This window comes from Nematolebias whitei, chromosome 23 (assembly GCF_014905685.2).
Source record: "Nematolebias whitei isolate Nwh7 chromosome 23, NemWhi1, whole genome shotgun sequence".
NCBI classification, from domain to species: Eukaryota; Metazoa; Chordata; class Actinopteri; order Cyprinodontiformes; family Rivulidae; genus Nematolebias; species Nematolebias whitei.
Genome location: NC_056520.1, coordinates 7,260,868 through 7,276,586, shown reverse-complemented (window position 1 = coordinate 7,276,586; position 15,719 = coordinate 7,260,868). Strand labels below are relative to the sequence as shown.

The 15,719-nt window shown below is 44.9% G+C and overlaps 1 protein-coding gene across 1 annotated transcript in view; it reads right to left on the bottom strand.

Annotated features, from left to right (window-relative positions):
* Positions 1-218: 218 nt before the first annotated feature.
* LOC119428746 (lysine-specific demethylase 6A) overlaps positions 219-15,719 on the bottom strand; it is a 40,675-nt gene continuing 25,174 nt past the window's right edge. Inside the window, exons 14-29 of the mRNA XM_037696423.1 lie at positions 12,914-13,039; positions 10,548-10,619; positions 10,309-10,410; positions 9,855-10,223; positions 7,391-8,208; positions 6,881-7,010; positions 6,694-6,799; positions 6,403-6,608; positions 6,265-6,326; positions 6,119-6,193; positions 5,277-5,540; positions 5,017-5,204; positions 3,789-3,930; positions 3,586-3,712; positions 1,393-1,563; positions 219-1,301 (exon numbers count right to left, since the gene is read on the bottom strand). Coding sequence (XP_037552351.1) covers positions 1,272-1,301; positions 1,393-1,563; positions 3,586-3,712; positions 3,789-3,930; positions 5,017-5,204; positions 5,277-5,540; positions 6,119-6,193; positions 6,265-6,326; positions 6,403-6,608; positions 6,694-6,799; positions 6,881-7,010; positions 7,391-8,208; positions 9,855-10,223; positions 10,309-10,410; positions 10,548-10,619; positions 12,914-13,039 — 2,988 coding nt within the window. The 3' untranslated portion in view covers positions 219-1,271. The remainder of the gene's footprint in view (positions 1,302-1,392; positions 1,564-3,585; positions 3,713-3,788; positions 3,931-5,016; positions 5,205-5,276; positions 5,541-6,118; positions 6,194-6,264; positions 6,327-6,402; positions 6,609-6,693; positions 6,800-6,880; positions 7,011-7,390; positions 8,209-9,854; positions 10,224-10,308; positions 10,411-10,547; positions 10,620-12,913; positions 13,040-15,719) is intronic.

The following is a 15,719-nucleotide window of genomic DNA, read 5'->3' as shown; positions in this document are numbered from 1 at the left end:
TGAACCTGGAGAAGTTCTGGACCTGGCATACAGTGTAGGATTCTGTGTGTCGGTCTACAGCTACATTGTCTGCTGGGTTTCAGGCTTTTTATCAAAATCACCAATTTTCTTACGTCCAATATACGTATTGGGTGATTTACTGTATTAAAGAAAGGAGGAAAAAAAAAAAGCATGAATAATTTGACAACTTTGTGTTTATTACCTCATAAACCATTCGTCAAACAATAAAACAATTTTAAATGTCTGTTTCTGTACAATGCTTGTTAAGCAATTTTATTTATATATATATATATTTATATATATATAGAAAATGTAAGAGGGGTCGTGTTAAAATGACAAAAACCCCTCAATTTTAATGGCAGGTACTCTGGAAAAAAATAACAGCATTCCATCGACAAATATTTCCAAGCAATAAATATGTATTTATAAATAGTGTAAATTTACATCAAGATTAGAAACATAAAAACAAATTAAACTTTCGCATGTGCAACCCATTTTCCTTGTAACTTGGCTAAGTTTTTTTTTTTAAACCTAAGAAACAAATACATCAGTTTTGCAGAGAACAAGACAAAAGAGTTCAAACATAAAAAGCTGTTAAAACAGAAGAAAAACTACCCAACCTCTTCACATTACAAACGTTTTTTCTTTTCTTTTTTTATTTTATTTTAATGTCCAAAGAGTTTTTAAAAAAATGTCTCATCTACTGTAGAAAAGGACCAGTTAGGCTAGTGCTCCTTAAAAGGACAGAACAGGAAAAAAAAAAAAAATCTGGAGGAGCTCCACGAAAACATTTCATCCTGTTACCAGAATATTACAAAAAATAAAAACCAAGGAGGAAAGAACGGGAGCGACAGAGTCAGTAGTCTTTTCACGGGTTGCGACAGTTAACGAGTTATCTACAAAACGATTTAATCACCCTTTAAGCTCCGCCCTCCCTCCTACCCAACCGTATTTGATTAAGTCCTCCATTAGAACAGGGTGGAACATCGTCTCTAGAGAAATGTCCCGTTATGGAGCCAGGTGGCGCCCTCTTCTGGAAGGCCCCCGGTGCTTCGGATAGGTTGCATAGACAAGCGCTAGGCCTCCAGCCGTTGCTATGGAGACCAGCCATAATGGAGGGGAGTTTGTGATGGAGTGGGGAAGAAGAGGAGACGGCCTTGGCTTTTCCTGAATATCAGAAACGGTCCGTGTGTTTTTTTTTAAATTTGGGTCTTAAAACACGATGGGCTTCATGGCTCCGGAACAGACGGTGGCTGAGGAGACGCCTAATGTCAAGATGAAGATGAGTGAAGAGGAGGGGCCTGGGGAGGGGGAGGAGTTCAAACAAGACAAATCAGATACACCTGGGCTGATAAAGGTCGTGTTTTATTTATTTACAGGTTCAACGCTTACTAATGTGAACTGGTCGTAGACCTGCATCAGGTCCTCCATCCGGTACTGCTCCAGCACCACGAAGTCGTCCAGCGTGGCGCTGCCTTTGCGGGCGCAGTCCTGGCAGTGGACTGCGCACTGCTTCCTGGAAAGGTGCTCCCGGCGCACAAACAGCAGGTTGAACACTTCCACCTGCAACCAGAAACAAAACGCTGAGCCGAAAGGTGGCTAACGAACAACTACAGCGCTGATGTAGTGACGTAACACAGCCGAAGGGCTTCGCTCAAATAAAATGTGTTAATGCACCCGTTTGTTAGAATTGAATTGGTTCCCAACACTGGTCCTTGAGGAACGTCATCCTGCATGTTTTAGTTGTTCCTCTGCTCCAACACACCTGAATCAGTCGTTTAATTACTTCCTCAAGTTCGGCAGAAGCTGTTAATCACCTTTCATTCAAATCAGGCATGTTGGAGCAGAGGAACAACTAAAATATGCAGGATGGCGTTCCTCAGGGAGCGGGGTTTGGAACCACTGCATTAAGAGACAACCGAAACTATGTCTCCTTTTAATTCAGCCAATCCAACCTCTCATTTATATATAAGGTTCCTACGTTTATCCAGTTTGAAATTCCAGACTCAGCATTTCGGACGTTTTTAACACTCAAGAACAAAAATTTACAAGATGGAAGCACCACTCTGGAAAAAACATTAAAACAACGTTACCATAACTTGGCAATATTGGACGTTGAGAGACTAACGAGATGTCTTAATATGACTACGATTGTCAAACGTCCATCATCATTGCCCCTCCGCCAGAAGGCAGACATTTTAAAATCTTAACGTCCCCTGTTGTGAATGTCTGTAGTTTTTGATACGAGTGTTTTTCTGGACGGAACAGAGAACGAAGTAAACCTAAATTGTTTTTGGTGCAAAATATTCAAGTGAATTCTATTACTCTCTGTAGAACAGAGGGAGTTTTTGGTTTTGTTTGTCAGAGGCAGCAGAGTGACGGATCCTGGTGAGTGGAGGAGACATCTTATCCACCAGCAGAGGCGGAGCTACGGGTGGCCAATGGTGGACTTGGCTACAACAGATCAGTGGTTCCCAACCCTGGTCCTTGAGGAACACCATCTTGCACGTTTTAGTTGTTTCTAACACCTGATTTGAGTGAATGGTTGATTATCAGATTTCTGCATTACTTGAAGTAATTAAATCCCTGAATCAGGTGTGCTGGAGCAGGGAAACAACTAAAACATGCAGGATGGCGTTCCTCAAGGACCATGGTTGGGAACCCTGCAATAGATTGTGGGCCACCTTAATCATTTGAAGAAACTATACTTTTAAGCAATATAAAAACTAGAAAGCATAGTTTCCTCAAATGATTGGGGTAGTTGATTTACATATATCTATGGCGGCAGCCATCTTGGATTTTGACGTGGCAACCCAATTTTCTACGGTGATCTTTCTAAAGCCTAGCTGCAGCCACACAGTGAAACAAAGTCAGCACTTCACTCATTGTTCAACTTATCCAGCTCAAAATTTGTACCAGATGGAAAGTATTTCCCCTCTTTGCTGCAAGATGGAGAACAAAAACTTTTTCATTTATTTACAGAAAATCTGTCTTTGGCAAAGAAGTGAAGTCTCAAAACAATTATTTCCCTTAGCGTTGATTTGGCATTTACGCCATTTTAATGCTGTAGTTTTTTAACTATTTTTTGCAGTTCATTCTTATATCAAAACGTTCGGCTAATTTAGCTGACGGGTGCTTTAGTTTTTGGCTTGTGCAACTTTTAGACAAAGTATTTAATTCAATAAAAAAAAAAGTACCCATAGAAATTCAATTCAATTCAAAAACACTATTAATCCCGAAGGGAATTTAAGTGTTGTCGTAGCTCATCATCCTGGTTTCATTCAAGAGTTGTTATAGATGCTGATAGCTGTGGACAGGAACGAACTGAGATGTCTATCCAAACAGTCAAAAATCTGCTTCAGTACACTTTAACCTAACTTGTGCTACTTTTAGCTACTAGTTTGCTCCTTTTGGCTTGTTATCACCCAAACAACTTAAGTTTCAGCTTCTTGTAAATGTAGATGTAATTTCTCTCGTTTTTAAATGGTCAGTTGTTGCAAGACAGAAGCGACAGGCATGGACAGATGCTTTTAGCCCTTAAGTCGGACACCCAGAAGCTAAAATGTTCCCGGTGGGTTGACCAACCTCACAGATGGTGCAGTAGTGGGCTGGCTCGTCCCTGCTCCTCGGCCTCAGGACCGTCTCCTTCCCGGCCGACACCAAGGCCTCCTTCACCCACTGGCACTGCTTCAACGTCCGCAGCAGGCAGTACCTACAATGAAGAGGGCCACCATAAGTGTTCGACTCAAAAACAGTCCACGGACAGCAGGAAGCTAAGGGTGTCTCACTTGATCATCTCAAACAGCTTGTGGTCAGACACTTTGATGTTGCGTGCCATGTTCCAGGAGAGGTGCACCATGGGAACCATGGACTTGACGCTCTGGAGTTTGTTCCACTCGTAACGCTCCACAGCCAGCTTGTACTGGTGGGCTGGAACAAAAAACAGGAGTACCACAGATGGCACATTATACAAAGTGATCAATAGCAATGGCTTGGACAAGAAAAATACCTTTTATAAACTTTGACCTTGATTTGTGACCTTGATAAAGATTACATGACACGCTGCATAGTGGTGGTACAAATGTGTATGTTTGCTAAATTATCTTAAGATCAGAAGTTTTGCATGACAAGCAATGACCTTGCATAACTTTGACCTTGATTTGTGACCTTGATAAAAATTACACGACATTTAGTGGCGGTACAAATGTGCATAATGTTAAATTATCTTGAGAAGATCAGAAGTTATGCACAAGACAACTTTGACTTTGATTTGTGACCTTGACCTTCAATCCAGTGCATGAAAAATGTACATGACTTGCCGACTAGTGGTGGTAGTCATTTTACATTTTGGTAAATTGTTTGAAATGGATCGGAACTTTTTGTACTGACAAGCAAAAACCTGGTTTAAACTTTGACCTCGTTTGTGACCTTGATCCCAGTATGATGAAAAGTGTACATGACATGCCGACTAGTGGTAGTAGTCATTTCATATTTTGGTAAATTGTCTCAAATGGATCAGAAGTTACAGTACTGACAAGCAAAAACTTGACTAACTTTGACCTTGATGTGTGACCTTGACCCCAGTGTGAGGAAAAGTGTACACGACAAGCCGACAAGTGGTGGTACAGTAATTTCATGTTTTGGTATATTGTCTCGAATGGATGCAAAGTTTTGGTCCTGACAAGCAAAAGCCTGGTTTTAACTTTGACCCCGATTTGTGACCTTGACATGGAGCTTGGGCAATATAAGTTTTGTGACATGGTGCCTAGTAGTGCTACAAATGTGTAACAAGGTTCTTTAAAACATCTTCAGCAGATCAGAACTTATGGGTGGGACAAACAAAGCCATTATTTTATCTTTGACCTTTTTTGGTGACCTTGACCTTTGAAAGTTTACAGACAAAGACAATACTAACATATATTTTTGACAGGCATAAATAAAAAAAACAAACAGGTGAAACCAGTGAAGTGAGCAGACTATCTGAAGCATGAACTCATCCTATAGCTCCCAGCGTACCGGTGAGAGGTCCAACGTTCCAGGTGATGTTGTTGCACCAGCCGATAGCTTGAACCCAGTGGATAGTTCCCGTGTTGAGCCACACCAAATCACCTGGACGCTGGATGAAGCGGTAAACGGGCACATCGGCCTCGTATAGGTCCTCCAGATTGGGCCACCACGATCCCATCAGGAAGTTGATGTTGTTCCTGGAAAACAAACAGAAAAGGACATTAAAGAGCATCCATGTGAGGAGGCGAAGCAAAGCGAGTAAATCTTACTTCTCGCAGAAGTTGCTCATCACTCCCCAGTACGGCTCCGGCACGGCGAACCACTCGCAGTCGCCGGGCCCGATGTTGATGTTGACGGCGCAGAAGTTGTTGTGCTCTTGGTGGCCGGGGATCCGGCTCCCGGGCACCTTCATGTAGAGCTGGACCGTGTTCATCCCCAGGATGGTGTGGCCCACGTGGCTGAGCAGGTTACCAGCAGAGACGACTCGCGCGAAGGCCGGCAGTTTGCTGAGTTCCTGCAGTTGCTGTTTCCACCTGGCAGGGAGCGCAAAGCAACAAACCAAAGAGCAGAAATTAAAAAAACAATACTTTTTAAAGATCAGAAGACAAGTCTAAAGTCCTGCAAGTAATACCTTATACACTAGTCTTATATAGCCATCTATAGCAATAACCTATACAAGCAGACCTCGTATAGCCTTTGAGTTTGATTTATGACCTTGACCTTTAAGTTGGGGTGATGAAAAGATTATGCTACAAGTCATTTTTTATTTTTAATGGCTGTTGTCTTTCAGGGGCAGCCACAGCGAACAAACTCGCATTAAAATTTGGCAATTGTTTTTACGCCGGATGCTCTTCATGACACGTCCAGACAAGCAAAGGTCTTGAATAAATCTGACCTTGATTTGTGACTTTGATCTTGGAACTGAGGTGATGAAAAGTGTACAGGACACTTCGTCTAGTGATGGTGCCTATGTGTATGAAGTTTCATTAAATTATCTCGAGTGGATCAGAAGTTATGACCCAGACAAGAACGTTGCGTACATATGTACGTAGATGATACTATAATACGTATTTCAGACGAGCGTATAAAAAAACATTAAGCTCAGACTTACTTTCTTTCATCTGAAACGTCAATGTTGGTTCCAAATTTGATGTGTTTTAAAGGTCCTCTTCTTTTTCGCGCAGCACTTGGAACACAAAAAGACCATCAGCAAAAGGCACAACGATTTTTCCAAAAGTCCAAAAGAGCATAAAGTACCTGTCCGCTGATGATGGGTCTGTGTCCAAAGGCTCTTTTAGTGCCTTCTTTTCATTCTCTTCCTGAAATTAAACAATAAAAAAATAATTAAACTTTAAAATAACCCATCTAGACAAAATCAGGCGAAGGGTAACGGACCCTCAAGGACTCCTGGAAGGACGCGGCCTGATACTGGGCGTATTTGGCGATGGTGGTGACAGTGCGGGTGCTCTCGCAGCGCCACATTTTCTTTGCGCCGGTCGGGTCCCAGTTCTCGTCCGCCGGCTGCAAGAGCTGCGTCCAGACCTCCACCGGGTGCTCCGGGTTGGCCTCAACTAGCGTCTTGGTGGAGAACAGACCCAGGTCTGACAACGAAGAGGTAGAAAACGGTTTATTATAAAACAACTTACAACGAGAAGAAGGGGAAGTTAACCCAAACTGAGCACTTACCCAGTTTGAGAGCTCCAGCCAGGCCTCTGATGACAGTGACGGGGTTGGAGGAGTTTGTGCAGAACTGGTGCAGCGGTGGGAAAAAAGCGTCCCTCTTGTTTTCCAGCTGGTTTAAGAAAACGGAAACAGGAATGGTTAAAGGGTTTTAGACCTCCTCAAGCTTAAACGCTAAAGTTTGTCTGCTTACGTAAATGCTGGGTGTGGGAGGGTTCAGCTTATCTTTGGACAGGGCTGGCGAGGGAGGTGGTGGCAGCCGGGGTGGGGGGCACTTATCGAGGAGGATGCTGCTGTTTGACAGCCCGTTCTTCCCCAGGTTCCTGCCAGCAACGCAGGATTTATTATATTTAAACAGAGAAAATATTACAACAGGGCAATCTATTCTGCCGAGAGGAATCTGCACGGCAACAACATGGCCCAGTAGCCTTCGGTGTTGTCGATGGTTACATAATAATTTGTTGGTTGCTCTGTAATTGCACTTTATCGCCACTGGGGGGCGACCTGTTCAAAACAAACTACTTTGATGTTCTAACAAACTAAACAAGAAACCAGTTACTGCAACCCTTTTATGTATACTTCACAAAATCAGGGACGTTAGTTGAATTTCTAATTAAATGTACTCGTCCCCGCCAAAAAGGATTCTCATTCTGAGGGGGACTGAACACGGCCGGATCGTGGTGACAGTGCGTTTCAGCCTCACCTGCAGGCCTTCAGAACGTCTGTGGAGCTGGGGTAGATGGATATGGAGGACGACGACGAGGATGAGCTGTGTCCGTGTGGGGGCGTCGCTTTAAGACCTGTGAGAGCGGGCGGCTCAGCCTTCAGAGGGCTTTGGGAGTCCTCGGAGATGCCCCCTTTGCCATTTCCGTTGACGGCAGGCGCGGTGGATGTGGCGTTGAGGGGACTGTGGGTGCCCGTTTGGGTGTGTTCAGAAGATTTGTGTGACGTGACCGTGGAGGCAGCTGAGCTTCCTTGCGGTTGAGGAACAGAGGGGAGGACGGCCGGGTGGATGTTGTTGACCTTCTTCTGGAACTCTGTGGATGCCGTCCCTGCTGACGATCTCTCGCTCTCCTCTGGGCCCTTCCCCCCCGCCAGCAGGGCAGATAGCCTGGGATTGTCTGCGCTAAGGCTTGGCTTTTCGTCACCTTCTGCCACCTTGTCACCATCCCCAGAGTGGACGTGATTGGCTAGGCCGTCTGCCTGCACCTGTTTGCCATCGGCGGATGGCGGCGGCAACGGCGTCTTGTCGCCTGAGCCCCCGTTTCCAAGGGTCATGGCTGCGGTGTTGCCATCTTTGGTAGTGGACGTGTTGGGTCCAGCACCACCTGAGGTAGAGGCGAGAGGGAGGGAGGGTGGCGAGGGAAGGTGGTTGTGAGGCTGCTGCCATGACGACAGGGCGTTCGTGGAATGTCCAACCTGATTGCTGGGGTGAGCGGCAGAGTTGGGGGTTTGAGGCTGAGAGGGGGGCCCCTCAGTGTTAGAGCTTGCCGCATGGGGAACACACTCCTTCTGAAGCCCCTGAAGGAAACGGTGTTCAACAGTTAGTGTGGGTCTTAAGATAATCTCTAGATTTAGACTTCAATGTAACAAGAGTACCGCATACGGCACATTATACGCCAGTCGTCAAAGGTTAACATTTGACCTTGATTTGTGACCTTGAATCTGGGGTGATGTAAAGCAAACATGACAGTCCAGTGATGATGCATGTGTGTATGAAGTTTCAATAAATTATCATAAGCTGATCAGAAACTATGATCTGGACAACAAAAGACCTAGTTTTAACGTTGACCTTGATATGTGACCTTGAATCTAGGGTGACGAAAGCAAACACGATAGTCCAGTGATGAGCTATGCGTGTATGAAGTTTCAATAAATTATGATGAGCGGACACGGACGAGCAAATACCTAGTTAAAACTTTGACCTTAATTTTTGACCTTCGATATGGTGCTATGAAAAGCATACGCAACAAGCAGTGTAGTGATGGTACAAAATAACATGTTTCTGTAAATTATCTTGAGCAGATTGGAGGTTAAGATCGAGACAAGCAAATACATCGTTTTGACGTTGACCTTGATTTGAGACCTTGAAGCTGGGGTGATTAAAAACATACACTACATGATGCACGTGTGTATAAAATTTCAATAAAATTATCATGAGCGGATAAGAAACTATGATGCGGACGAGCAAATACCTACTTAAAACTTTGACCTTAAAGCTGGTGCTATGAAAACATACGCAACAAGCAGTGTAGTGGTGGTACAAAATCGTATCATCTTTCAGTAAATTATCTTGAGCAGATCAGAAGTTATGGTCCAGACAAGCAAAAGACCTCGTTTTAACGTTGACCTTGAAGCTAACCTGGAAGTTTTACAAGCCAAAGTTTACAGACAGAGGAAGACCAGTGTTTTGGGGGTGGGGGGGATGTGTGTGAGAATGTTGTGTACGGGGGGTGGGGTTGTGGGTGGAGGACAATTTCAGTAGGCGGGGCACTCTGTTCTGTTGACAGGGTGGGGCGCCCTCCTTGGATAAAGGTATGGGAAACAGTGGAGACCAATACATTCGCTCAATGGACATATAATTACAATAATTCCTGGTAATGGTGCAGATTATACCTTAACTTGAAAAAAACCCAGTATGGTAGTCATCGGGCATCTGGTAAGGATTCAACCTTTATTTAGACAGGTAGAGCCCATTGAGCCTCGAGGACTCATTTACAAGAGACCTGATTATGCGTCTTGGGCGCCTCCCTAGGGAGGTGCTTCGGGCATGTCCAACTGGAAGAAGACCCCGGGGAAGACCCAGGACATGCTGGAGAGACTATGTCTCGGTTGGCCTGGAAACGCCTTGGAATCCTCCCAGAAGAGCTGGAAGAGGTGGCTGTGGAAAGAGATGTCTGGACCTCCCTGCTCAGGCTGCTGCCCAAGTGACCCGACTTTGGAATAAGCAGAAGATAATGGATGGATGGATATTATGGACATTACGTTGTCATTAAGGCCGTATGGGTTTTTAGCAATCGCTGTACGTTAAACTAGTAAAAGATGGCGTCACAAGCCGATCATGTTGTGGTTCAGGAGCCCTAAAGGTTTGGGAAGCACACAGTCTGGTATTCACTGTTAAATAACTTCTAAGACGAAAATGTTTATGAACTGAAACAGGATCTGACCTGAGAGGAGTTTAGGTGCAGGGCCTGGTGTGGCGTGGCGTCCTGTGTTTGCGTGCTTGTGCAGGAGTGAGGTAGCAGTGCTGCGTTGCCGCTGCCGGCAGCTTGCGGGTAAGGCACGTCTCTGTTGGGTCCGGTGGCCGTGGGCTGATTATTACTACTGTTACTACTGACGCCCGCAGAGTCCGAGTGTCCGTGTGGCCTGGAGCCCACGGGCCCGTTGGCTAGCGGCTGAGGCGGGCAAAGGTGCCGGTAGGGTCCCGGGTGGGGTCGTGCGGGGTGGAGGCTGGGACTGGGGGAGGGGAGGGCATTGGAGATGGGACCGTTGGGGAAAGTGGGGCGCACCTGACTTCCTGAGGCATTTTGCTTCATCTATAAGAACCGTAAAAAGGTGAAAATGAGTAAAGGAGCCTCAGACTCGGGGGGGGGGGGGGTCTTCGATGCATTCTTTACTCACCTGGTGCTGCTGCATTACGGCAAGCTGAGACTCCAGCTGCTCCAACATCTGCAGCTGTGGGGGCTTCAGGTTGGCTCGGTTATTCCGCAGCTGTTCCAGCGCCTGAGGACAAACGGGAGGATCTGAGCTCAGATGACAAAACATTCTTTTGCCCTTTTAGCTCAACTTAATTTCACTTAAGACACTGAACCACATACAAAAACGGCTACAGCTCAGATTTACAGAAAGAAATGACTGACCTGTAGTTTCTGAGGGGAGAGGTACCAGCTGGGTGCTGGCTGCTGTGGCGGGTTACTGCTCCAAGAATCGCTCTGAGGAAAACACATCATTGTATTAAACAAGAAGAGGTAATCCGGATCTGTGAAGGTTTGCAGTTTTTCTAAAGGCGCTTTTCCACCGTCTCAACTCTCACTGGTTCTGCACCGCACCAGTTAAGGCCCCCCCCCCCCACTGCCAGTACCACCCCCACTCAGCCTGGTTTATGGGACCATCTTAATCGTGATTCCAAGCAGACTGCTCCGAGGTTACGATTTTGGCGTAAGCCGTTGACTGGCCAGCGGAGCTACGTCACTGAATGACCCGCCCAGTAAAACTACATCTGAACCTCCGTTTCCTCTGACCGAGTCTTGAAGTTGTCCAAAGATAGAGCTGTGGACCAATGATGAGGTACAGACATTCCTAACGTTATCGGCCGATGTTCGGATTTGTCGTGAGCTGGACGGTGCCACAAGGAAAGAGCGCATTTACAGAGAGATACAGGAGACGATGGCGCAGCGTGGCTACACCCAGACTTATAGAAGTCCGATTAATGACCACAACGGGCGGAGTGGCTCAAACTGGCGATGGTAAATCGGTATACTTCGCAATGACGATCCTGCCCAGAGTGGAGAAACAGGTCACAGCGGCAAATCAACAGCTGAGAAGAACCGACAAGACGAGAGCCGAGTGGAGTCACCCTTATCAATAAAAAAGCAGCTCATGTACCGTATTTTTTGCCCTATAAGTTGCAGGTTTTTGTTGCATAATTTGCACGCCCTGCGACTTACAGGCCGAAGCGACGTATTTATGGATTTTATCCCATATTTATAAACCAATTTTTGGCTGAGAGATGACCGTATTCATTCATTCTGACTGAAAAAAATTTAACACTTCCATTTTTTCAACCACTAGATGGCAGCAGAGTAGTATGGCATGCCGATGTATCATGTAATGGGTAAAAGTAGCTACAGTATTAATGACATTCAAAAAAGTTCAAGACAAAAACAACTGGACTTTATTATACTTTATTGTTTTTGTCTTGAACTTTTTTGGATTTATCCTGTCCTGGATGACCAAGAATCTTCACCAGCTATTAGTGACACAATCGGCCTGCCACAATCGTCCACCTTCGTTCCGCTCGCTGCTTGGAGCAACCGTCAAACCAGCTTCATTTCGCTGCACCGCCCCGGTGAAATGCAGCTAATTTGACCATTGAAGTGCATTTATTAAGTAAAAGTTCAACTGAGACACACCTTTACTATGTCGAGCAAACTAATTGGTTTTAAGTGTTAATCTTGTTAAATTCTTGTTAAAGTCCTCCTGTGCACACCCCAGCGGACGCCATTTGGCAGCCAATCGATTTTTGGCACAACACCGGCCCACGTTTCCGGGTCGTCAGCGGTGACGCATAATACATGCGACATATACGGCGAAGAGACATATTTATGGATTTTTCCACTTTATTAGACAAATATGGACTGATGAGACTTGTAGGGCGGAGCAATGTGTACGGCGGAAAATATGGTGAACCTAAATGTTTTTGGTGCAAGATGTTTGAGTGGGTAGAAGTTCCAGAGTGTAGAATAACAGAGGTAGATGTTTTGTTTTTCTTGGTCGAGCAGGTGCAGAGTGATGCGGAGGGAGGGATTTTATCCAATACTAGGCGCAGAGCCATAGCCACGGGGTGGCCATTGGTGGCCTTGACCACTATAGATTAATCTTTGGCCACTCCACCAGCAACTCTAACATCTATACTTGTAAGCAACATGAAAGCTAAAAAGCATAGTTTAAAGCATAGGTAGCTGGATGGTTTGTTTATATACACCGTATTTTCCGCACTCTAAGTTGCATCAGTCCAAATATGTCTAATAAAGTGGAAAAATCCATAAATACGTCGCTTCGCCGTTTAAGTCGCAGGGCATGTAAATTATGAAAAAATTACGACTTATAGGCCGAAAAATATGGTAAATGTATATAGTGGTGGCCATCTTGAATTTTGATGTAGAAACCAGTTTCCAATAGTGACTTTCCTAGATCCAGTCGCACACCAAAATGGAAGCTGGCCCGTTACGCATTTTTCAAGTTCTCCAGCTCACTAGGTTTACGTATATATGGTGGTGGCCATCTTGGATTTTTGTGGCAGCCCAGTTTCGATAGTAAATGTTCTTATGCCTAGATGAAGCCACACACTAAAATCAAAGTTTTCCAGCTCTGATTGCAAGACCGACGGAGGGTCTCTTTCAAGTTCACGCTTTGCTCCGCAAATGGAGACAACCAACACGACGGATACTTGTAACTGAAGGGGCGGACCGTAGTGCGGGCATGACTCGGTTAGTGGCGCGTTTACCTTGGCAGGACTGGCGGATCTCCTCCTCTTGGCTGGGCAGGACTGATCGTCTGCTTGGCCCAGCGAGCCCGCGTGAGGGGGCAGAGACTGGCCCCCACCCTCCGCACTGTGGTTGGGCTTACACGCCTGAAGGAACGGGGAATGGAAAGGAGGGGGGTGCGAGAAAAAGAGGAAGTAAAACCAATGCAGAGAGGCAAAGAAGGCGGTTGAAGCGGGAAGAGAAAAGAATTGATGCGAGGTGGAAAAATTAAAACAAGAAAGGGAGTAGATGAATGAATGGCAAGATATGAAGATCGTAGATGGGATGGGTGAAGAAGAGAAGGGGGAAAAAAAACAGAACATCGATGTGATTTTAAAAGTAAAACAACCTCCAGTTTCAGGAAGTATTACATCAAACACATCGCTACTGCTGAGAACAAACCTGCTGCGGTGACTCTCAACCTCAAAAAGGTGACGCCTCCCACGCATCACTTCTAAAACAGCCGTGGGTCGGATGTGACTCATGACAGTACCCCCCCTTCAATGGGCATATGATGTACATAATACTTAATAATTTAGGTGCCCCATCCAATTTGTTTACCTTCAAATGTACTCAGTTTGAAGTCACATCTGACCCACAGATCAAAAGCACAGTCGCAGCTAATTCAACACCTTCCAGTGCTGGAGGTCGGTAACGACAAAGATCACACACAAACTACTGACATCTACTGTGTGACGACTGAACGACACACTGAGGGGGCGTCTCTGGGGCATCATGAGTGGCTGCAGCGGCTTCTAAGGTCAGCTAATGAGGAGGGGAGGACGGAGGGGAACCGGCCGCACCGATCACGCTGTGGCAGGGTCAAAATCCAGAACAAAATATTAAATAAAAATAAAATAAAAGGTTGGAATTGGAACAGTCATCTCCTCATAAAGGCAACAACGTCTTGAACAAATTCAACGTTTGCTACTTGAAACATTGTTGTGATATAAAAAAAAATAAAATGTTGGAGCGCTGTGGAAAACGTGAATACAAATGGAACGCAACAATTTGCAAATCTCAAACCCATTTTTAATCACATTTTAAATGTTTAAAACTTAAATTTGAACCATATTTAGGAAAAATAACGTAATTTTGTTGTTCCAGGGGACCGCTGGAGGAGCATTTTATTTTCTACAATTTATTAATTGTGAACAGGTCAATGAGAGGGCAGAGTATTAAAAAAAAAGAAAAAAAGAAGAGAGCATTTTAGATGAAACTCACAGAAGTGAAAATGGGCAGGGGTTCACCAGTCTGAGAAAGAAACGTTTAAAATAGTGCAACAAGTTCAGAATAATGTTCCTCAACAAAATATATAATTACCTACAGTTCATTAGATAAGGGGAGTGGTGGCGCAGAGGTTAGAGAAAATGGGCCTGTGACTGGAAGGTCGATGTTTCAATTCCCCGGGACTGACATCAAAATATGAGTAGAAAAGGTGAAAACACTCACACCTTCCTCTACCTTCACTTGCCCCATTCTGTTTAACCCCCACCATCTGCTCTCCCGGGCGCCCTAGATGGCAGCTCTCTGCTCCACACAGAGGGCTGTGGTAACCAAGTCTGTCACGATAACTAATTTTGCTGGGCGATTAATTGTCTCAGAAATTATTGCGATAAACGATAATATTGTTTGAAATTTGGCAATAATTAGTAATTATTGTCATATTTAAGAAGAAATGTTGGTTAATTTTGTGTGCAGTACTGTTTTTGACCACCAGATGGTAGCGTAAGACTGTTTGAACCGAAAGATGGATAGTGAGGGAGCGAGCAGTGTGTCTCTTTAAAAAAAAATGGGAGGGAGGCCCCTTGACATGACATGGGCTGTCTCTCTTCGGTTCTCAAAATGGCGGACGCTCTGTGTGGTTTGAGCTCTTTAGCATAGCATTTGTTACACAAAGATTTTAATAAAAAAAAAAAAAAAATCAGTAAACAAGTTCTCAGCTTCTTTTTTGCAGAGAAAAACAACGTTTTACATGAAGGCACGGGTTGAACTTGTGAATTTTGGAGCTTTGAAAAAACTGAGGATTTTTCCACCGAGTTCGGCCTGTTAGCTTAGCTTGTAGTTTAGCTTCTCATCTTAGCTACTTTTAGCAATACAAAAACGCGATTTTGGATCATTAAAAGCTGCTAAGCTACGTGCTAAGCTAAGTGCTAAGCTAACAAACTGACGTCGGGGAAAAACCTCAGTTTTGTTGAAGCTCCAAAATTCAAAGTTGAAACTAGGAATAGGGCCGATCCAATCCAGTATCCGTATCGCCTCAGATACCAGCATAATTTACGTATCGGATTTTTCCGATCCAACCTGCAGATTTCTGATCCATGACGTGGCTCTGGCTCCCCAAGTAAAACGTCTCCACGTGATTCCCTGCCAGCTGCTCTGCACGTTGGTTTCAAACTATGGAATGGATTTCCTGAACAGAGGCGTGTCTCATGAAACCCAGAGTAATAAGATCCGCCTCACATTCAGGAAATCCATTTCATAGTTTGCAGCCAGCTACAACGTGCAGTAGCACTTTGGCTAACAGCTAACCAACTTTTCATGGAAACATGTCCGCTGTGTGGATGTATTTTACACTAGAAACACCGCAAAACAAGACAGCAATGTCTGCAGAGCCGTTGTACCGAGAGGAGGAAGCTCAGTCGCGACCTACAATACAACAAACTTAATCAAACATAGCACCACATTAAACCGCGGTAAAGTTAGTTTTACGTTGGACGTTTGAGCTCCGGGGCTTCAGCGGTGTGTTCTTCTCGTTCAGTCCAGAGAAGGCAGTCTGATTTCGGT